Source organism: Peromyscus eremicus, chromosome 7, assembly GCF_949786415.1.
Source record: "Peromyscus eremicus chromosome 7, PerEre_H2_v1, whole genome shotgun sequence".
Lineage (NCBI taxonomy): Eukaryota > Metazoa > Chordata > Mammalia > Rodentia > Cricetidae > Peromyscus > Peromyscus eremicus.
This window is the reverse complement of record NC_081422.1, coordinates 28,101,751-28,122,891: the sequence shown is the minus strand read 5'-3', so window position 1 is coordinate 28,122,891 and position 21,141 is coordinate 28,101,751. Positions and strand designations below refer to the sequence as shown.

At 45.1% G+C, this 21,141-nt stretch overlaps 1 protein-coding gene across 1 annotated transcript in view; it reads left to right on the top strand.

Moving 5' to 3' along the window:
- Positions 1 to 16,204, top strand: part of Fli1 (Fli-1 proto-oncogene, ETS transcription factor) — a 121,272-nt gene extending 105,068 nt beyond the window's left edge. The window contains exons 6-9 of the mRNA XM_059267579.1: positions 8,447 to 8,512; positions 10,877 to 10,936; positions 12,857 to 12,904; positions 14,266 to 16,204. Coding sequence (XP_059123562.1) covers positions 8,447 to 8,512; positions 10,877 to 10,936; positions 12,857 to 12,904; positions 14,266 to 14,795 — 704 coding nt within the window. The 3' untranslated portion in view covers positions 14,796 to 16,204. The remainder of the gene's footprint in view (positions 1 to 8,446; positions 8,513 to 10,876; positions 10,937 to 12,856; positions 12,905 to 14,265) is intronic.
- The last annotated feature ends 4,937 nt before the right edge of the window (positions 16,205 to 21,141 follow it).

Sequence of the window (21,141 nt, the reverse complement as noted above, 5' to 3'; positions counted from 1 at the left end):
AAGATATGTCCTTCCCTGGAAACCGCTTCAGCTCTTCAGCTGCCTGTCAGAAGGGCAGTCTCAGGAAATGTTGAATAGCCCGTCTTAAGTCACAGATTGGGGGATGGGCCCGAGTCTGAATAAGCAGAAATCAGTGGGCTGTTTAACTACTGGGCCTGCTCACCCTTTTCTGACCCTCATCCAAACAGTGGAAAGACCCTGTAGAGCTTTTAGATCTTACTGTCCTCCAGCATCAAGCAGCTCCCACTAGATGTGAACTAACAAAAAGGAGCCGACTGTCCCAAAAGTCTTTGTTCTCAACCCAGGACAATCCAAGTTCTTGTCAGAGGGAAAGGATGGTGCTACAGAGAGCTACAGATTTCATTTGAATCAGGTTAGATGGTCTAAATCTTTGCTCAAATTATATGTTTTCAGGGAGGCCCTCATACTCAGCCCTGCCTACTCCCTCTCCCGGCTTGCTTTGCTCCATCCCATTCAGCACCTTCTAATCTACTGCACAGTTTACTATTTGTTTTGAATTAACTTCTACAGAGGAAGGGTGTTTGCCTAGCCAATGTTGTATTCTAGGTGCATAAATGTGTCTGGCAACAGAGAAGGCATTCAATAAAACTTTGTGGAATGAATGACTATGTAGTGGCATGTGTCCGCTCAACCCAATAAGCTAGTACAGGGGTGGGGCAGGCAGGGACGAAGGTGACTAAGATCCAGTCCCTCTGCTGCAGAGAAGATCACCTAGCCAGCAAGGTGTCATACTTAAGAATGGCACTGGACAGCTGAGCACGTAAGAACAGTAAACATGAAACAAGTGACCGGTGAGTCGTGACCTGAAGAAAGGTATGCAAAAGTTGAACTGTGAGGCAGATGTAGGATTCAATGCCCATGGCAAAGGAGGACATCTTGTGGGCAAAGTGGGCACTCTGTCTGCAGGGTCAGGGGGCCCAACATAAACAACGCTGCATTATCTAAGCGAGCCGTTATGTTTTCCTTTTTCCTAGCTGGAATGCTCTTAATCCTGTGGTCCATCGGACCAAAGCAGTATGAATTTAGTTGCGTCTACACAACCCAGTGTGGAGGGGAATTTTGGCAAACACCCAATTCATCTAGTCAATCTGAATTCCTTTTCCACATGTGCCCCCAAGCCCCACTTTGAGGCCTTATCAAAATAAATAGTCCATTCAGACATCTGTGCCATTTGGAGAGAAAGCCCACAGGGCAGACAGAAAGAAGGACCCTGGCTCTGCAGGGTGCCTTGCGGGATGGTGGCAAGGCTGTGCCCAGAACCGGCTCGCTCTTTGTCAAACCTTTCATATTTCAAAGCCACCCTTTCTTCCCAGCATTTTCCTCCTGTGTCTTCTTTTCCTTCTGCACATAGACTACCTTAAACACTGCCTCCATTGTGCTATGCAGTGGGGCTGGTCCTGAGACTCAGGGGCTGTTTGGATTCCAGGACAATATCTTTGAGAAAAGGAAATGTGAGCCAGGACGTTCTCTCTTGCGTCTGTGAGTTCCAAGCTAGAGTGAAGACTTCCTTTTTTAACTCCCTCCTCCTGCAGTTTTGGGGGATGCCAAGGTCTTCTGTAGCTCCATGGAACAAAAATGCCACTGGAGGAAAGGCTGGATGAGCCTTAGAGAATGGATTAAATGATGTGGGCACCCATCCTGAGCCTCAGGACCAGTTAAACAGGAACCTGAGCAGTCCACAGTCATGGAAGAAACAAAAGCTGGCCATGCCTAGCCACTGCCCCTCTCTGTCTTCTGAGATCATGTTTCTCAAACCAGGGTTCTAGCAGATCCTTCTCCTCCTTTGGAAGAAACTCACATCTTGGAATCACTGTCCAAGGACACCAGAGTAGAGCTGACCCTTTGGGACTCTTGAGCTCCTGTTTCTTCTCAAAGTCTTCCTGGTGTTTGTTTGTTTGTTTGTTTGTTTTGTTTTGTTTTGTTTTTTGAGACAGGGTTTCTCTGTATAGCTTTGCGCCTTTCCTGGAACTCACTTTGGAGACCAGGCTGGCCTCGAACTTACAGAGATCCACCTGCCTCTGCCTCCCGAGTGCTGGGATTAAAGCGTGTGCCACCACCACCCAGCATCTCGAGGTCTTCCTGAATGAGCTTTGTGACCTCCTTTTACTGTAGAGGTAAAGGCAAGATGGAAGAGACTATGTGTATATCATGTACATTTTAAAATTCCTGTTTATGGACAACACGGTTGATCTTCATAGCAAGATTGGAAGGCATTTGTTACCTTGCTTCCCTGACCATCACCACCACCAGACAAGGGTTCTCTGTGTAGCCCTGGCTGTCCTAGAACTCATTCTATGGACCAGAGATTCCCCTGCCTCTGCCTCCTGAATGCTCTAATCAAAGATGTACGCTACCACTGCCAGGCTAGTTATTCTGCTTTTTAGAGAAATAAAAGTTGAAATTCAAAAAGACACGACCAAAGGACTAAGATGAATGAAGACAGAGTTGGGATTAGACTCTACTTGATCCCAGGGTCATGTGTAGCCACTGAAATAACCATGAGACTCTAGCAAGAAAGGGCATCACCAGAACAAAGCCCCAAACTGTGCTTAGACTGCCCATTTTCTGGGTTAGTGACTTTTGCCTTGTATTTAAAGTAGGATTCAGGCCAGCAGGTCAGACAAGAGCAAGTCATGACTGATGTAAACAGGGGCATCATAGAAATGACTGCAGATGAGATGCTGGTCCTGAGTTGTGAACTAGGGATTCAGGAAGCAGAGTTGGCTTTTGCAGGAGGGGTGCAGCCCAAAGGAGAGCCCAAAGCAGAGAATCCCAGTCAGGTCGGCGGTCAGAAAAGCCACCTCTACAGAGATAGAACCTACTAGAAGCACAGGACCTAAAACAGAAAATCAGCTGAGAAAGTCACAGACACATGCCCTAATACATCTGACTGCCCCCAAACAAAGACCAAGCTTTACCTATTGGGTTCACTGAGTACCCTAAAAGATTGGCAAGCAGACCCAGGTTTTCCAAGCACAAATCGTACAGAGGCTGCCAGCCTGCCCCCCCCCAAAAAAAAAAAACCAGAAATTTTATGAGAAGTTTCAAGGAAAGTGCATCTTTTTCCACCAAGTCATGGTGAGCAGGACCAAAAGAGAGGCTTCTGTGTGCTGCTGATGGCTGAAGGATGATGTCACAACAAAGTCAAGAGCTGTGTAGAGGCTGATGCACCTGGGCCTCAGACAGTTGACTGAAGGCATCAGAGTAGAAAACAAGGTCCTTCCAGAGATGAATGCCATATTTCCAGGACTGATTTAACACTGGTGTGTCTATGCCATGGTCACAGCCAGCAAAAGCCTTCCCCTTCCAGCAGGGCTCACAGCTCATATTACTCTACCCTGGGAGGCTGTCTTGGAATCTAAGAGGCCATTTAGTGTCGCATTCAGCCACACTGAGCATTGCATAATGGAGAAACTGTTCAGGGCGCCATAGATGGGAAGCTAAATTATCCACAATGGCTGGCAAAGTCCAGAACCCCCGGCATGAGGCCCAGGTCTCTTTGCTTTGGCAAAAACTGACCTCAGGACTGCCTGAAACCAGAAACCGTAGGCAAAGCCCACTGGTGGTTGCTCAGCAGAGGGATCACAATAGGATTTGTCAACTTAGTACTCCTTAAAGCCAGGGGGTGTCAGCCTTCCCCAAAGTAGAAAGAGAGTTTGTCAGAATCAGGGCATAATTTTCTGCTGATAAAGCCATCTGCCACCACAGAGAAGGCCTGAGAGTGTCACCTTGGGCACTGGCCTGAACTGTCACATTTTTGACACTGAGTTCTTGGCCACCCCAAACTTTTCTTCTCCAAAGCAAGCTGTCAAGAGGCAGACGCCATGTGCCACGTGTGGGGTGTCTGTGTGTGTGCACTCAGCTGCTGGGAGCCACCACAGCCTGTAGGTTGTGCACAGGCTGACACTGGCCATCACCAGACTCTGGAGCCAGGGTGTTTGCTGGCCCCCTGCTCCAGCTTTTCCACGTTGGTTGCAAATAGATCTGTCCGTGTGTCTGGCACTAGAGCTGACCACATTGCTAAGTTTTCACTCGGGGGACATTTAGTAGGAGAAAAAACAATCCCTCATTTTAGTGATGACATTATCCTGTTTAACAATGGGACAAGTTCTGATAAATGCCATTTTGGGTTATTTTTATACCCATATAAACATCAGAGTGTACTTTGGTGGTGATGGCATCACAAGATGATATAACCTTATATGACCACCATCCTATGTGCTATCTCCTGCTGATCCAGGCATATAAATGAGTGGTACCCAGCTCCTGACCTCCCTGAAGGGTCACGCTTTCAGCTTCCACTTCAAAATAGGTGGACCACTGCCCAGACAGTGTTGACATAGTGTATAATCCCACATCACAGACCTAAAGTAGCTAGAGACCTAGTTTAGGAGGTTAAGAGTCTTGGGTGCTTTTCTGCTAGTGGACGACAACAGGGATTGTGTGTATTTAACAAGGAGAAGACATTGTCTATCCAGTCATGCGTTCCACATGTATTTTTGTGTGCTCACCATATGCAAGGCACTGTTCTCTGTGTTGCCACATACTCCAAATCATGAAAGCAGTCCGCCTGTGAGGACCTGATGGTCCTGTGTGGACAACAAACATGAATTAATGAATGATGAGGTGATAGGTAAGAAAATGGGAAAGGAGGATAAGAAGGATGGAGAGAAGCAGAGGTGGGGTGTAATTGACAATTTGGTCAGCATGTTTCTGCTCCAAGTACTTTTCATATGTGTGGCAATGGTGCAGGTCTTAGGACTGGTGACATTTCTTTAATGTGGGTCATGCTGGTCTCTGTGCTGTGTTGACTTGAACGTTTCACTTCAGCTCCAAGGCTCTCTAGTCTTCAAACATCCAAGGCAGATAGACGGTCTTGGCCTTGGCCTTTCCCGTCTTGATACTTCATTCTCAAACACTGGTTTTAATTCAGTCTTATGTGACGGAGATGTCTCCTGCATCCCAGCCCCTTTGTGGTGCATTCACTAGATTGTACAGTAAATGGGCATTGGCTGTGCTTTGCAGACTTAGGGGCCAGAGAAAGGATTTCCACATATGTAGAGAGGAACAAGAAGACTGATAGGAGGGAAGTCCGTGTTTTCCATGTCTGATTCCACTGAATGGGCCACACGTTGGCTGAAGACGCCTGCTGATGGCATTGGCCATTTATTGCTCTGTGAACTTTGGAATGAGAACACTGCACAGGCTGATTGTGGAGCAGCCTCTCTGTCTAGAACACTTCTGTTTTCACTCATGGGGGGCTGAATAGTTGGCTGAATTGCTAGCCTTTGACACAAGATATGCTTGTGGGGGCATCAGCCTATGAAGCTCAGCGTCCCCTGCCCCCGGGGTCTGATGAATCTTAGAAAAGATCGGCTGTCACACTCTTCCTCAAGCTTCAACTTCAAAACATTTAGTTACCAAAGAATCGAGTGTCTACCCAGGAAATTCATTCCTACCTTCTGGAACTTTCATACACCTGCTCTGTCCTGAGAGTCAGAATAAAATAATAGAAGAAAAGGCAATAAGAAGTCAAAGGTAACTGTAGTCATAGTCCTGAGTGGACTATGAAAGCAATTATTAGAAAGCAACTATTCTGAACAGTTATAGAAGTGCTTTCTGAGACAAGTGTAGGTTGGGAACTTTAAGACATCTTAGGGGTGCTTCAGACTTCAGATGTCATACATCAATTCCTAGAACTTAATGGGGTCCCCTCCTTTTTACTTACTGTACTGGCTAGTTTTATGTCAACTTGACACAAGCTAGAGTCATCTGAAAGAAGGGACTCTGAGTTGAGAAAATGCCATGTAAGACCCAGCTGTAAGGTATTTTCTTAATTAGTGATCCATGAGGGAGGGTCCAGCCACTGTGGGTGGTGCCACCCCTGGGCTGGTGGTCCTGGGTTCTATAAGAAAGCAGGCTGAGCAGGCCATGTTGAGCAAGCCAGTAAGCAGCACTCCTCCACAGCCTCTGCATCAGCTCCTGCCTCCAGGTTCCTGCCCTGTCTGAGTTCCTGTCATGACTTCCCTCAGTGATGGACTGTTACCTGGAAGTGTAAGCTGAAACAAACCCTTTCCTCCCCAGGTTATTTTGGTCATGGTGTTTCATTGCAGCAATAGCAACCCTAAAACAGGCACTTACATTCATCACTTTCAATTTCACTTTCTGTTCGGTCCTTCGAGAATGGTTAACTATGTGTTAATGGTTAACTATAGTGTATAATCCTACACCACAGACCTAAAGTAGCTAGAGACCTAGTTTAGGTCCTCTGTGCTTTCCCCACAGCACCTGGGATGCATGAGTCCTTCACACTTGGCCTTCTTGGAGTCACTACACACAGAACCTCCTTTGGCCCTATTGTCTGAATCATGAAGGCCACAAAGATGTTAGCTTAGCTCCCACAAGGTCTTAAATGGTCACTCAACCCTCTCTTCCTGGTCCTTTTCTTCTCTCCCTCTACATCCCTATATGTCAGCATTGCCACAGCACCACACCACCCATCTCTGTTCCTGGCTGCATGGCTCACTCTCTACCCTCCAGTTAGGTCCCACTCAAGTCCCACAGGCCCCCAATGCTACTTACCTTTTCCTCCTTAGTCTCCAGTAAGCCAGTGACATCTAAACCACGTCTTTGGCACACGACGACAATACCTGACTATCTTGGGGACTGCGTCATGTCTAAATGTAAGGACCTTATTTTGTACGGCACTTCATGTATACAACACAGTACAGAAAGTTGGTCCCAAATCAGTGACCAGTGATGGGAAGCCAAACTAGCAACCTGTTCCTGACCAAAGAAAAACTTAGCTGACTCTCCCTTTGCCTGTGGCTTATCTTAAAGCTACAGGCACTCCGTGGGGCTCCACAGACCCCTTCAGAAAGTGTCCATAAAGTCGTCAGCCTCATTCCAAGCTCACAACCATTGCTTCTTGGCTTACCATTTGCTTGTTTTTAAGCAAGGAGAGTCTGTTTTCAGGAAATAAAGGAAAAATAGGTCAAAAATAAAAACGTACAACTTAAAGGAGTTGAGTTGTGACTCCTTCCTGCTCCTGTCTCCCTCTCCAGCCGCACACACATACACCCCCGCCCCGTGCTCTGTTTTGATTTTTGTGCCAATTGCTAAAGACTATAATTTTAAGAACTGAACCAACTTTTCCAGAGCCATGAGGAATGTGCATGTGCACATGGATTTTTCCAGAGGGACACTTCCTGTCTTTTGGTTCATCTTAGCCAGTACTAGTGAAGTCAGGCAATCAGATGCATGCATACATGTATGCATCCATCCATCCATTCAACCCTCCATCCATCCATCCATCCTCCCGGCCCTCATTCTAATTTGTTTGAGAGGCTCAGGACAGCCCAATGGGGATGGTTTCTGCTGCACCCCGGGAGACAGTTGTTTGATGAGGTTTGTGTTCTGTCTATTCAGATGGTTTTTATGGTTCCTTTGTTGTTCAGGGAAAGACTTTGAATCACAATTCTGTATCCTTACCCTTCTGGTAGGTTTGTACCATGTCTCAATGGGATTCGCACAATGCGAAAGGAAATGAGGACTGTTTCTAGGCAGTTACTTAAGCAGTTTCTGAACATGATTGTGGAACCAAAAAAGTTGAGTACCACAAAGTTCAGGGTCCATATAGTACCAGCCTGCCTAGCTGGAACATCTCTGTCTGCTCATTCCTTGCTCAGCCTTAGTTCCAACCATCCCTCTGGCCTTTCCTCTTTCTGTGTGGTTATCAGACTAAGCTCTTTCCTGCCTATAGAAATGTCTGAGAAGCCTTGGACAGCCTACAGTGCAGGCACACCTCTGACTATCATTCCACAACACTGGTGCCATGAGGTGATGCTGGAGTTGGCCTTGCAGGAGTATCATAGACCTGGACTTTGAGATGCTCTGCCCAGGGGACCTTTCATCCAGACACCACTCCTCAGCTCTTCAGAGCTGACCAAGACCCTTGCTAGTCTTCTTTGAATAGGTGTTTTCCCCTTACTTTATGGTAGTTTATATTTTTAGAAAACCTTACAAGGTAGCTCACAGGTATTCTCGCTTGATCATTAGCATAACCCCATAAGGTAGACAATTCATACAAAAATTTCCTTCTATAAAGACAAGGATCAGGGAAGTCTTATGATCCATCCCACATCTCACAACAAATAGTGACAGGGACAGAATTTGAACCAATCCTCCAACTTCAAGTTCAGGATCCTTCCTATTGCTTCAGTTCCCAGATGAAACAATCTTAAAATTAGAGTTAATGTGTTTCCATCACCCTACCCCACAGTCCTCAGGGAAGAGTATACTTCAGAAATTTAGTGGTGTTTAGCTAACTATTGCTGAAATAAATTTAACCTCCTCTGATCACCAAGAGAGCATCTTCATATTGCCAAACAAACCTAACGTGCCCCCATTTGTTATTTCTCAACAGACCCTTCTTATGACTCAGTCAGGAGAGGAGGATGGAGCAATAACATGAACTCTGGCCTCAACAAAAGTAAGTAAATAGCAAACCATTCTTTGGGACGGAAATACTTTCTCGGAGCCGGAAATTGGGAGGTGGGAATAGGGTTGTGAGACACACACTAATCAGACATGCTGTCTGATTAGATATCAATATGAATTTGCAGGGGCTGTTCATACTTTTGAGGTTTGTTTTGCTGCACTTGGCTTCGTTTTAGAACTTCTAAAGTTTGAAGGTTTCTTGGGACAAGTTGATTCATAAAAGAAAAATGACTGGTCCAGATTTTGTTATTTCAGACAGGACAGCAAATCTCGAGGACTTGGATTCTCCACTTGACAGGGCTTAGTCATGCCCATGTCCCTAGCCCCAGTTAGAGAGACTGGCATGAAGGATAACATATGAGGAGACGTTGTGTGTCACAAACACTAATTTGTCCTGCAGTGACGAGGTGATGGTTTGTTGAAAGCCACCCAGTATCTCCCATCAAGGGGTGATGAAAGAGAATGATTCACTCCTCGACCAATGTGTCCACGTTACTGTCTCCAAGAAGTAAAGCTGCTGGGAAATGGAAGGGAGGTAAAGCAAATTATTTTGAGAATGAGGCTGGGATTGTACAAGCGATAACCAGGGTCTATCTCAGTTATGAGTGTGTATTACTTGTTCATTCTGCATACAGCATGTGGCTCTGTGGGACTCTCAAAGATGAGCCAGGCACAGACCAGAGAGTTAGGCAGGAGAGAGAAATCAGGTGCACACACAACATTTTAAATCTACATAAGGAATGCCTGTGCACCTGCTACCATTTGAGTTAGTGCTCCAAGGACAGGCCAGGTTTAGGTCTAGGGAGCGAGAGAAGATAGGTGAGCCTGGAGAGGTGGAGGTCAGAGAAGACCATGGTGGCATGTCCAGCAGTGAGAACTTCAGACTCCTGGAGTTTAAGATGTGTGCTGGACAAAAGGGAAGAAAGAGTTTGTGAATGGTGCTGTGAAAATAGACCTTAATTCTTAGTCGAAAGGAGTCGAATGGGTCAGTGGGAAGAGAGAGCTGGGTGAGGAAGCCAGTCACACCCAGCCACAGACCACACAAAAAGCAGCACACATTCAAAATGGGGAAGCCAGAGAGAAATGGAGAGGGCATGTGTGAGATACCATGAATGGGCCCTCACAAAATGCAGAATCATAGGAAACAGGTGATCTTTGCTCAATGTCACTTCCTCAGGAGAGATGCCTATAAAGATCCTGTTGGTTTTTTTTCTTTTAATTTATCTGTTTGCATGGGGAGACATATGTGTGTGCATGGGGGGGGGGAGCACATGTGTGGGCACGTTCCCATGCATGCACATGGAGACCAAAGGAAGACATTGATCCATTGCTCTGTCTTGTCCCCTGAGACAAAGTCTCTCTCTAAACCTGGAGCTCCCTGTTTCTCAGCGAGGCTGGCCTCAGCAATCCTCCTGTCTCTGCTAGCACCACCCGCTTCCTGGGACCCAAGTTACAGATGCATGCAGCCACACTAAACTTTTTTATGTGAATGCTCAGGATCTGGACTCATGTCCCTGTGCTTCTCCAGCAAACACTTTTACCCATTCTCTCAGGTCGAGGTCCCACTTTTCAAATGAACTTTACAAACCCGTATCAGCAGGCATTGTTTCATGTTGTCTGTCCTGTTAAAATATATAAGTTCATTGCTCAATTTCCTGCCTGGAGACCAGTGCCAGCATAGCAACATGGTAAGTATTCACAATAAAATGAACTCATGAGTCAATGAGAGAGTGGGTAGACAGCAGTTATGTATGGTGGTATTTTATTTGTACTGAAATGTGATTTTATTTGTGTGTTAATGAATAAAGTTGTCTGGGGGTCAGAGCTAATAGCAAGCCATAGCAGAAGCTGGGCAGTGGTAGCACACGCCTTTAATCCTAGCATTCCAGAGGCAGAAATCCATCTGGATCTCTGTGTGTTCAAAGATACAGCCAAGCATGGTGACTCACGCCTTTAATCCCAGAAAGTGAGCCTTTAACCCCAGGGAGTGATGGCAGAAAGCAGAAAGATAAATAAGGCGTGAAGACCAGAAACTAGAAGCATTTTGGCTGGTTAAGCTTTCAGGCTTTCGAGAAGCAGTTCAGCTGAGATTCATTCTGGATGAGAACTCAGAGGCTTCCAGTCTGAGGAAACAGGATCAGCTGAGGAATTGGAGAGGTGAGGTAGCTGTGGCTTGTTCTGCTTCTCTGATCTTCCAGCATTTACCCCAATAACTGGCCTCAGGTTTGATTTTATTAATAAGACCTTCTAAGATTCCTGCTACAGTTATGTGCCCTCCTTCTGAGGGATATAAGACAAGAACATTTCCCGACCGTGAGGAACAGTCCACTCATCACCTTGGCTTTCTTCTCCACAGGTCCTCCCCTCGGAGGAGCACAGACCATGGGCAAGAATGCTGAGCAACGGCCCCAGCCAGGTACCTGCCTCAGATGTGTAGCCTCTCTCTTGTGTGTTATGCAACTGTGGATTCCACAGTCAATGGAGGAGTGAGACAGTGGACAGTGGACTCTCCACATCTGTGGGTTCTATGTCTAGGGATCTAACCAACCACCAACCTACCGATAACACTCAGGAAAGGATCTGCATCTGTACTGAATGGATACAGACTTTTATTATTCCATCAACAATGCAATACGACCCTTTGCATAGCATTTATATCCTATAGGTAATCATGGGATGATTTAAAGAACATGGATGGATATGCATAGATTATATCCAAATACCCCATTGTCTGTAAAGAACTTGAGCAGCCACAGATTTTAACAGCCTCGATGGGACTTAGGACCAATCCCCTATGTACACCAAGGGCAACTCTACTTCCCACATTGTCTTTTCTCTCTAAGAGAGTATCTGTGAATGAAGTAGCAAGTACTGGACCCAGGAAACGATTAGTTAAATATCAGACAGAAAAGGGACTTCAAGCTGAAATGGCCCGATGCCTTATTTTGTAGAAGAAGGGAGCAGAGGCCCAGGTGGGCAAAGGAATTCTTAAAAGACAAGCGGAGCTGAAGCTCCGGAGCCCCTCTTCCCATCCAAGCCTTTTACATGTCACTAAACCCTAGTTTGGAGATGCCCTCGCCTAGGGATGGATCTTCTTAGCAGTTAAGGCAGAGGAACTTTGAAGCCATGAACCTAGAGACTCTTACTGCTGAGATGATGTAGCGAGTGCAATCTATAATACCCTCTCCAGCATGACCTCCTGTGACATGCCACCCCCACCCCTGTGCTTGCACGCTTACAACGAACAGGAAGTTGACGACCCTACCTTGGCTCAGTTCTTTTCTGAGCCAGTGTCCTCTGTTCAGCTTCCCCTCCGGCCACTTTGTCTTGTGGGGAAAGGTCCACAGGAAGGCCCTTCACAGATCTGCAGACAGCCGTGGCTCTCAGCAGCCCTGTCTTTCATACATGATGTAGCTGAATTAAGATCTAAACAAGCCATTGGCTTTGGGAGGGGCAAACATTCCACCCCAAATACAGAAAATGAATAAAAGGTGAAATTCAAGTTAAAACCAAGTCAGGTGGAGCAAATTTTTAAAAAGTTCCGGGGGGAAAAAAAAATCTAATATCATCTGCCCAAACTATTTCAGTGTCGTTTAAATAAATATTAAAAGTTAATAAAAAAAAGAAGGGGGACTAAAAAGCTTTAAGAATGTTTGAGTTAATTCAAAGTTTTAAGAAGAAGCTGCATTAACTTGTTAATAATTACAATTATAACTGGGGAAAAACAGTTATTTCATAGCTAAAATATGAATTCTGGTTAGGGCTGACATTTCCAAGCTTAAAATCACAGTATTTTGGTGGAAGGGAAGTGTGGCCAGGATCCCAACCCACCCTTCTTAGCTGAGAAAACTGATACCCAGAGGTTGTCCAAAACATGATTCAGTTCATGATATAGCTGGGACTAGAACCCAGGCTACTGGGTGGCTTTTATGGTCCATCAGAAAACTCAGATGTGTGTCATGTCTTCAGCATTAGGAAGAGTATTACCGGCTAGTCATCACCTTGGTTCCTCCTTAAGCCCGTTTAATAAGCAATCCTTCAGTTTATTCACTGTGTGACAGAATATTAGCCAGCTCCTTTGCAAACCTGTGGGTGATTTGGGGCGGGGGGGGGGGGATAACAATGGCATAATCTAAAAGTTTAGAAACCAAATGTGAAGGAATGGTGCTGTTTCTATTCCGTGTTGACTGGTCCGGAACTGTGACCAAGGTCTTTGACCAAGCTTTCCTATGACCCTGAGATAAAGTGGGAACCGTTGAGGTTTCTTCGCCGTGATGCTGCTGTCAATGTGTTCAGTGAGGGGTGAAGTAAACTTCTTCTCTTGTTGTTTCCTTAGATCCTTATCAGATCCTGGGCCCAACCAGCAGCCGCCTAGCCAACCCTGGTGAGTTAACCTTGGCTGGCAAGCCTTTCTTTCCAGAATGTTCTCTGTATCTGTAAGGTCACAGCAACCTTAGTCCTGAGTCCAGACCTGTCTGGGGAGCTGTCTGTGCTTCCTTAGTCAAACAAAGTTCAGTCATGCACAGCAACAATCCAGCACCTGTTAGTGGGTAGCAGTGTCCACTGACTGCAGGTGCTTCTGGAGAACAAAGGTATTCGCACTGCACCTCTGCACAGATGTTTATGTTCGTGGTCCATGACCCAAGTAGATGTTGCACTGAGGGCAGATGCTCCCAGTTACTCCTCATACGGGGCTCATGAGTAAATGTTCCCAAGTGTTTTGGTTTGAGTATTGTAGTTATCTGGTCTTTTCAAAAGAAATGTGTCCCTAACAAGTCGCACATCAAGTGAACTGGACAATGTGTTAAGGATTTGCTATTAAAAATAACTCTGAAATGTGTTTTTCTAAACTGAAACCATGGAGATTGGGAGATGGAGGCATCAACATCCAGGCCTGTATGCCTACTGCCCCTGCCACACTCCAGGAAACACAAGCTGTGGCTGGGCCTCTTCCCTGCTCTTTAGAACCAGATCATTCTTGTCCAGAAGATAAAGACTCTACCCAGCATCCCTTCCTGTTATTTTTACCTCTACCCACATTCTTCTGTGCAGAACTTGACACTAAAAGCCACTCACTAGAACTCTGCTGGAGGACAGTCCATTTAGTGAACCCTTATGTCCATGAGATACCCTCTCCCTGCGACTCCCCACAGCCACATCCAAGAGATTCTGGGATGCTTGACACTCCTTAAGGCTGATAGGAAGTGGCTTGAGAAACTTCGGTACTAAGTAGCTATTAGATAGTGACTCTGGGCTAGGTAGAAGGAAAGAGTCAAAAATCTTAACAAAAGGATGTGGGGACTTGGCATCCCTGAAATCATAACAGCTTACTCAGACAGACAAAGCTAACACTTCATTATCAACCTTTGTGCCCATTTGTCTTAAGATCTAACCTTGCTTAATAAGCTAATCCCAGTGGCAAATAGGAGAGTTAACAGTATTTATTGTACCTTTCAAACTAGCTGGATAAGAGGATCTTTAGTGATGATCCAGCATTTGAAGTGATGGGCATGCTAATTACCACACTTTGATCATCAGTCATTGTGTACACATGCCAAAATATCACCCTATGCCCTGTAAATGTGTTCCGTTCTTAGTGTCTCTAAGTTCTGTTTTCCAAAGGACAGGGTTGTCCCCATGATTCTGACGTAAGAGGAAATAAAGGGTTTCTTAGGAAGGATGAAAATTGCCATGTTTAAGCATCAGGACTGAGACCGTTCTCTTCTGTTTCCTCACTGCCTGCAGGAAGTGGGCAGATCCAGCTGTGGCAGTTCCTCCTGGAGCTACTGTCTGACAGTGCCAATGCCAGCTGTATCACCTGGGAGGGGACCAACGGAGAGTTCAAAATGACGGACCCCGATGAGGTAGCCAGGCGCTGGGGAGAGCGGAAGAGCAAGCCCAACATGAATTACGACAAGCTGAGCCGGGCACTCCGATATTACTATGATAAAAACATTATGACCAAAGTGCATGGCAAAAGGTATGCCTACAAATTTGACTTCCATGGCATTGCCCAGGCCCTGCAGCCACATCCAACCGAGTCGTCCATGTACAAGTACCCTTCTGATATCTCCTACATGCCCTCCTACCACGCCCATCAACAGAAGGTGAACTTTGTCCCTCCCCACCCATCCTCCATGCCTGTCACCTCCTCCAGCTTCTTCGGAGCAGCGTCACAATACTGGACCTCCCCCACTGCCGGGATCTACCCCAACCCCAGTGTCCCCCGCCATCCTAACACCCATGTGCCTTCACACTTAGGCAGCTACTACTAGAAGTTAACATCAGCGACCTTCTGGCTGCAGTTCAAGCCCTCACTTTTCCTGGATGCTCTGGACTCTAAAGGACATAAGTGTTCCTGAACAGACAAGAAAACTGGACATTCTTTCTTTTGGATGAAATTTTTGCATTTGTTCTTTTAAATGATTATTTTTATGTCAAAAAACTTTTGCTTCCTCTACCTGAAAAAAAAAATGAATCATTCCATGGGCCAGTACACCAGTTTGGATTCTCAACCTCCTATAATCTAATGAGTTAAATATTTAGGTTACTGGAATGGTTATACCATGGTTCTGAGAAAGAAGTATAAATTTTCTTTGTATTTTTTATGACCAAAGCATTTTCTTATGAATACACGGGTCTCATTGTAGGATTCCATAGGAATCATGGACTTGACCAGTAACGGTCTAGTTTGAGACTTAGTGAAAATCAAGTCAGGGTGTTTATAATCTTATCTTAGGAGGACTTAATTCAGCAGATGGCAACTGGAACACTGGCTTTGAGGCCAGTGAAGTTTTCGCCCAACTGGAATTTAAAAGAAAGATGTGTGTGTATGTGTGTATTTAAGAAGCCATGGGTATCACAAAAATCCCTCTCAACGGGCAATATGCACTTGGCTAAACATTCTCTCCAGAAAGAGTCAGAATGTGAACTGAGAGGCTTTAACACAAACACAGACACTCCTGAAGGACAGAGGATTAAATAGCTATTTTTTTTTAATGACAGTGGGTCCCAGAACTTTGAGAAGTCATAGGGATTTCTAAACTCAGACAGATTCGCAAGCGCTGTGCGTTTGTCAGACCACCAGACCACGGTCAACCAATCAGAAGGCAACTTACTGTATAAATTATGCAGAGTTATTTTCCTATATCTCACAGTATTAAAAATGAATAATTAAAAATTAAAAAGAGTAAATAAACGAGTTGACCTCGGTCACAAATGCAGTTTTACTATCAAATCAATCATTGTTATTTTTTTAAATATAATTTGTACATCTTTTGTCAATCTGTACATTTGGGCTATTTGTACGTTTTTATAGCTGGGTTTTTTTTTAAATAAGCATAATGTGACTATTGATGAACAGAAACAGGGCGTTTAAAGTCACCGTGTCCTTAGGAAGAAAAGCCGTGGCACAGTTATTTAACAGGAGCGCCCGAGCTAAAGAAAAGATGTGTTTAGATCTGCAGTGCTTTAGAAATGTTTGTAAATAACACAGACGCAATGACCCGAAAAGAACAAACTCTGCCTCGTGGACACGAGGGCTTCTCCTACTCCATATATGCAATATATTTTTAGATGAAAAAGTATATATAATTTTGCAAGTAATCGTGACTTTTTAAACTATATTAAGTGTTAAGCTGACAACTGTCCAATGAAGACTATGTTGTAAAATAATTTGACTGAAATAAATTGTGCCTTCTTCTTCTCTCAGAACTGAAGACATTGCTTTCTTATTTACTGCCAGACCAAAGGCTTTCCCACAGGGAAATTATCTTTATTACTGTTGGTGTGTGTGTGTGTGTGTGTATACATATGTTATCACACAGGTGTAGAGGTCAGAGGACAACTTTCATGAGTCGATTCTCTCCTTCCACCTTGTTTTTTTAAGGCAGAATGTTTCTTTGTATTTCTACCACCCTGTGGACTTCATGTCAGCCGATCCACAAGCTTCCCTACAGCTCTATTAGGTGCTCACCTCCATGTCAGGTTTTTTTTGCATGGGTTCTAGGAATCAAACTCAGGTCATTGGGTTTGCACATCGCACTTTTATCCACTGTGGTACTTCATTGACTCTAAGGAACAACTTCCTACTTGTTTCTTGTACCATCAGTACATTTCCAAACACACACATTGCAGTACAGTGGAAGGCACAGTATCAGCCAGGTTTGAAACTGTTGCTGATGATGTTTTCAACATTTTCTAAGCCATTTGTAAGTGAGAGACAAGGTCATGGGTAAACTGTATCCAAGGAACTACAGCAGCAGCCCTCTCCAGGACCTTGCCTGGTATACTTGACTCTCTTCTACCCAAAAAGGTGGCCTGATGCTGCAATGGAGAACAAAGGTCTAGCTTCATTCAAGCCCCACAGGATAATTTTATGTAGACTTCCCAGCTCTATTTTTTTGCCCAATAGAGAAGCTTGCTTCAGGTGGCTTCATTGTTAGGAAGCTTGTTCCTCTGTTTTATAACCAAGATGAGTAAAACTAGAAAAAGCCCTTGTTATTGCAAGGACTCTCACAGAATTAGTAACTCTAGAAACTCCTTAAAGGAGCTTGTCACCTATGGTCTTCACTGAGCTGAACAGAGTAACTTCTAGACCAGGTAGGTCTACCTGAAGGAAGCGAGATGAGTTCTGAACACTGATTTCCAACTTCTTATACTTGCATCCTACATTATAAAATACATTAAGCATATATTCTCAATATATGTGTGTGTGTGTATATATATATATATATGCTGATTTGCATGCTGCATAGACAAACTGTTACACCATAGATATACATTTGTAGACTCCTCCAACCATAACTGAAAATATTCAGAAACTATTTTAAATTGTAGGGTGGAGACATAGCCAGAGGTTAAGAGCAATTGCTGTTCCTGTAGAGGACCCAGGTTGGGTGCCCAGCACTCATTTTGGGGGACTCACAACTGCCTATAATTCCAGCTCCCAGGAATCTGATGCCCTTTTCTGGCCTCCTCAGACACCTGCACACACAATACACTTTACACAGACACACACACATCCATACACATAAATAAAAATAAATAATTATATCTTTCCTGAACATATACAGTTTTATTGTCATTTTTACCTAATAATGTATTACAACAACTAATTAAATAGTGTTACCCTTGCATTTGGTATTATATACTATCTAGATATGATTTAAAGGATATTAGGAGGATATGCACATAAATAGCATGTCCTTTAAATAAGGGATTTGGGCGACCATGGATTTTCTTATGTCTTCAAATGGTCCTATAATCTGTCTTCCATGCTATCCAGGGAAAAATAAGATTAATTGTTTGTTATGAACAAAAAGACAAAATTTTAGAAGGTGATATAAAAATTCATGAAAGTTGATGTTCTGTTTTCTTTTTTAATATTGCATCACTCCTGCTATCAACATTCAAAACAAAAACAGTGAAATAAGTATATATATATATATATATATATATATATATATATATATATATATGAATTTCCTAGTGCCTTCTAACAGAGAAAAGAGTGAAGACTTGGCATTAATGGCCCAGGCATAGAAAAAGAAATGAGAAAAACTAGGTGTGTTTATAAATAATCCTCCTCACTCCCATCTCAGTTACCAACCTGTCTACAGCCCTTCACAACAGGTGAATGTCTTAGTCCACTTGAAAAGCTACAACAAACAATTGCAGGCTGGGTGACTTGCAAACAGAAACACAGTATTCACAGTTCTAGAGGCTAGAAATCCAATACCAAAGTGCATTAGATTTGGTGTCAGGGAGAATTCACTGTCCGTTCCTGATTCACAGGGGGGGGGCACCTTCTCACTGTGCTCTCACACACATGGTTCCAGGCACCAAACAGATCTCTGGAGTCTCTTTTATATGGAGTATTACTCCTCTTCATGAGAGCTCCTCATTATGACTTAGTCACCTCCCAAAAGGCCCACCTCCAAATAGCCACAAATGAGGGATTAAGGTTTCAACACATATGAATTGTAGGGGGAAGGGGGTCATACATTTTCAATGTATAGCAGAAGTTTTAATTTTTTTAGTCCCAAAATATTGTTGATACCAAAAGGAAGTTGTATTTCTGCTATGTTGCTGTGAAACATTTTCAGTGTTCAAAAACCACCAGAAATGTAAGAACATTTAAAGTGATCATTGCTGTATCTAACCTATATCTGCATGTAGTTAGGGAGTGGGTGTAACATGTTTGATTAGTTCATTGGCAATACATGAAGTGTCATTCCACAGATAGAATATTTGTAGTCCAAGTGAGAGAGAAGGATCCAGAATGCCAAGGAAGAAAAGAGTATCCATTTAACCCAAGCAAAGTCACTGCCAGAGCAAGGTATCATCTGTGATGATTTTTTGTTTGTTTGTTTTGTTTTGTTTTTGTTTTTCCGAGACAGGGTTTCTCTGTGTAGCTTTGTGTCTTTCCTGGAACTCGCTCTGTAGACCAGGCTGGCCTCAAACTCACAGAGATCTGCCTGCCTCTGCCTCCCGAGTGTTGGGATTAAATGTGTGCGCCGCCATTGCCTGGTTTTTGTGATGATTTTTCAAACCACTGCAATCAAAAACAGGCTTTAAAAGCTGCATCTGAACTCAGCATGTACAGACATTTTCCTTGTCGTTATTCCCTAAGCAACACAGTGTAACGATTGCTTGAACCATCTTTACATTGCATTAAGCAGTAAAAGTAACGTAAATATATAGGAAGACATGCCTAAATTCTATGCAATCACCACATACGTAAGGGACTTGAGAATCCAGGGGTTTGGGGATCTCTGGGTCTTTCTGAAACCATTACTCCTCAAATTACAAGGTAAAGCTGGTTTGTTCATTTGTTTAATTGTTTTAGATTTATTTATCTTTTTTGTTTTGTTTTGTTTTGTTTTTCGAGACAAAGTTTCTCTGTGTAGTTTTGGTGCCTGTCCTGGAGCTCAGTCTGTAGACCAGGCTGACCTCGAACTCACAGAGATCTGCCTGGCTCTGCCTCCCAGTGCTGGGATTAAAGGTGTGCGCCACCACGCCCGACCTAGATTTATTTATTTTATTTCATGTATATGGGTGTTTTACATGCATATATGTATGTGTACCACGTGACTCCCTGATGCCCATGGAGGTCAGAAGAGGGAAATTAGATCCCTGTTACTGGAGTTATAGCTGGTTATGAGTCATCATGTAGGTGCTGGGAACTGAACCCTGGTCCTCTGCAGGAGCAGGAAGTGCCCTTAACAGTTGAGCTGCCATCTCTCCAGCCTGTTTTCTGTGAGAAGTTCTGGGCTCTGAGGTCTTGCTGTTCCATACTACTTTCTTTCATGTTTGTTTATTAATAACTATAATGCGAACATGTTGCTTTGAAAACTGCTAGAAAAAGCACCCTTTGGAAGAATGTGCTTAGGGAGCCAGCCTGTGAGCATGGTCTCTCCTGTCCAGCCAGCGTCCTGCACCTTGTTATAGTCTGCCTCTTTACAGACGTTCCTCTACCTTAGCAGCAGTGGGGGCTTGTGTCTCAGAGCAGCAAAGAAGTGGAGTATCTGTGGAGACTAGGAGAGGGGAAGTGTGGAGGTGTGGACTGGAGAGGGGAGGTGTGGACCAGAGAGGGGAGTTGTGGACCGGGGAGGGGAGGTGTGGAGGTGTGGACCGGGGAGGGGAGGTGTGGAGGTGTGGACCGGGGAGGGGAGGTGTGGAGGTGTGGACCGGGGAGGGGAGGTGTGGACCGGGGAGAGGAGGTGTGGGCTGGGGAGGGGAGGTGTGGACCGGGGAGAGGAGGTGTGGGCCGGGGAGGGGAGGTGTGGACCGGGGAGGGGAGGTGTGGAGGTGTGGACTGGAGAGGGGAGGTGTGGACTGGGGAGGGGAGGTGTGGACCGGGGAGGGGAGGTGTGGAGGTGTGGACCGGGGAGGGGAGGTGTGGAGGTGTGGACCGGGGAGGGGAGGTGTGGACCGGGGAGGGGAGGTGTGGACTGGAGAGGGGAGGTGTGGAGGTGTGGACCGGGGAGGGGAGGTGTGGACTGGAGAGGGGAGGTGTGGACCAGGGAGGGGAGGTGTGGAGGTGTGGACTGGGGAGGGGAGGTGTGGACTGGGCAGGGGAGGTGTGGACTAGGGAGGGGAGGTGTGGACTGGGCAGGGGAGGTGTGGACTAGGGAGGGGAGGTGTGGACTGGGGAGGGGAGGTGTGGACTGGGGAGGGGAGGTGTGGACTGGGGACGGGAGGTGTGGACTAGGGAGGGGAGGTGTGGACTAGAGAGGGGAGGTGTGGACCGGGGACGGGAGGTGTGGACTAGGGAGGGGAGGTGTGGACTCTGGAGAGAGGCTGGAGTAGGGTTCTGGTGAGCACACAGAGGCTTTGCTTTTATTCAAGAAGGAATTTGTGATTTGTGAAAACACACACGGAGCATTTCATCACTGGAAAGCTACTGAAATTGATACTGCCTGCCTTCAGTCATAGTCCCTTTAAGGATTATGAAAGGTCAGCTGATTTGAAGACTACAAATCCCAGGCTCCCTCAGAGGATGACGGCTCCTGAGAGGAAGTGGGTCAGCCAGGGAACCTCTAGGGCTTCAGCCAAATGAGAAAGAGTATGAAGGGACGCTTTTGAAAGGAATGTGGGCTCATGCCTGGGGTCTGTCTC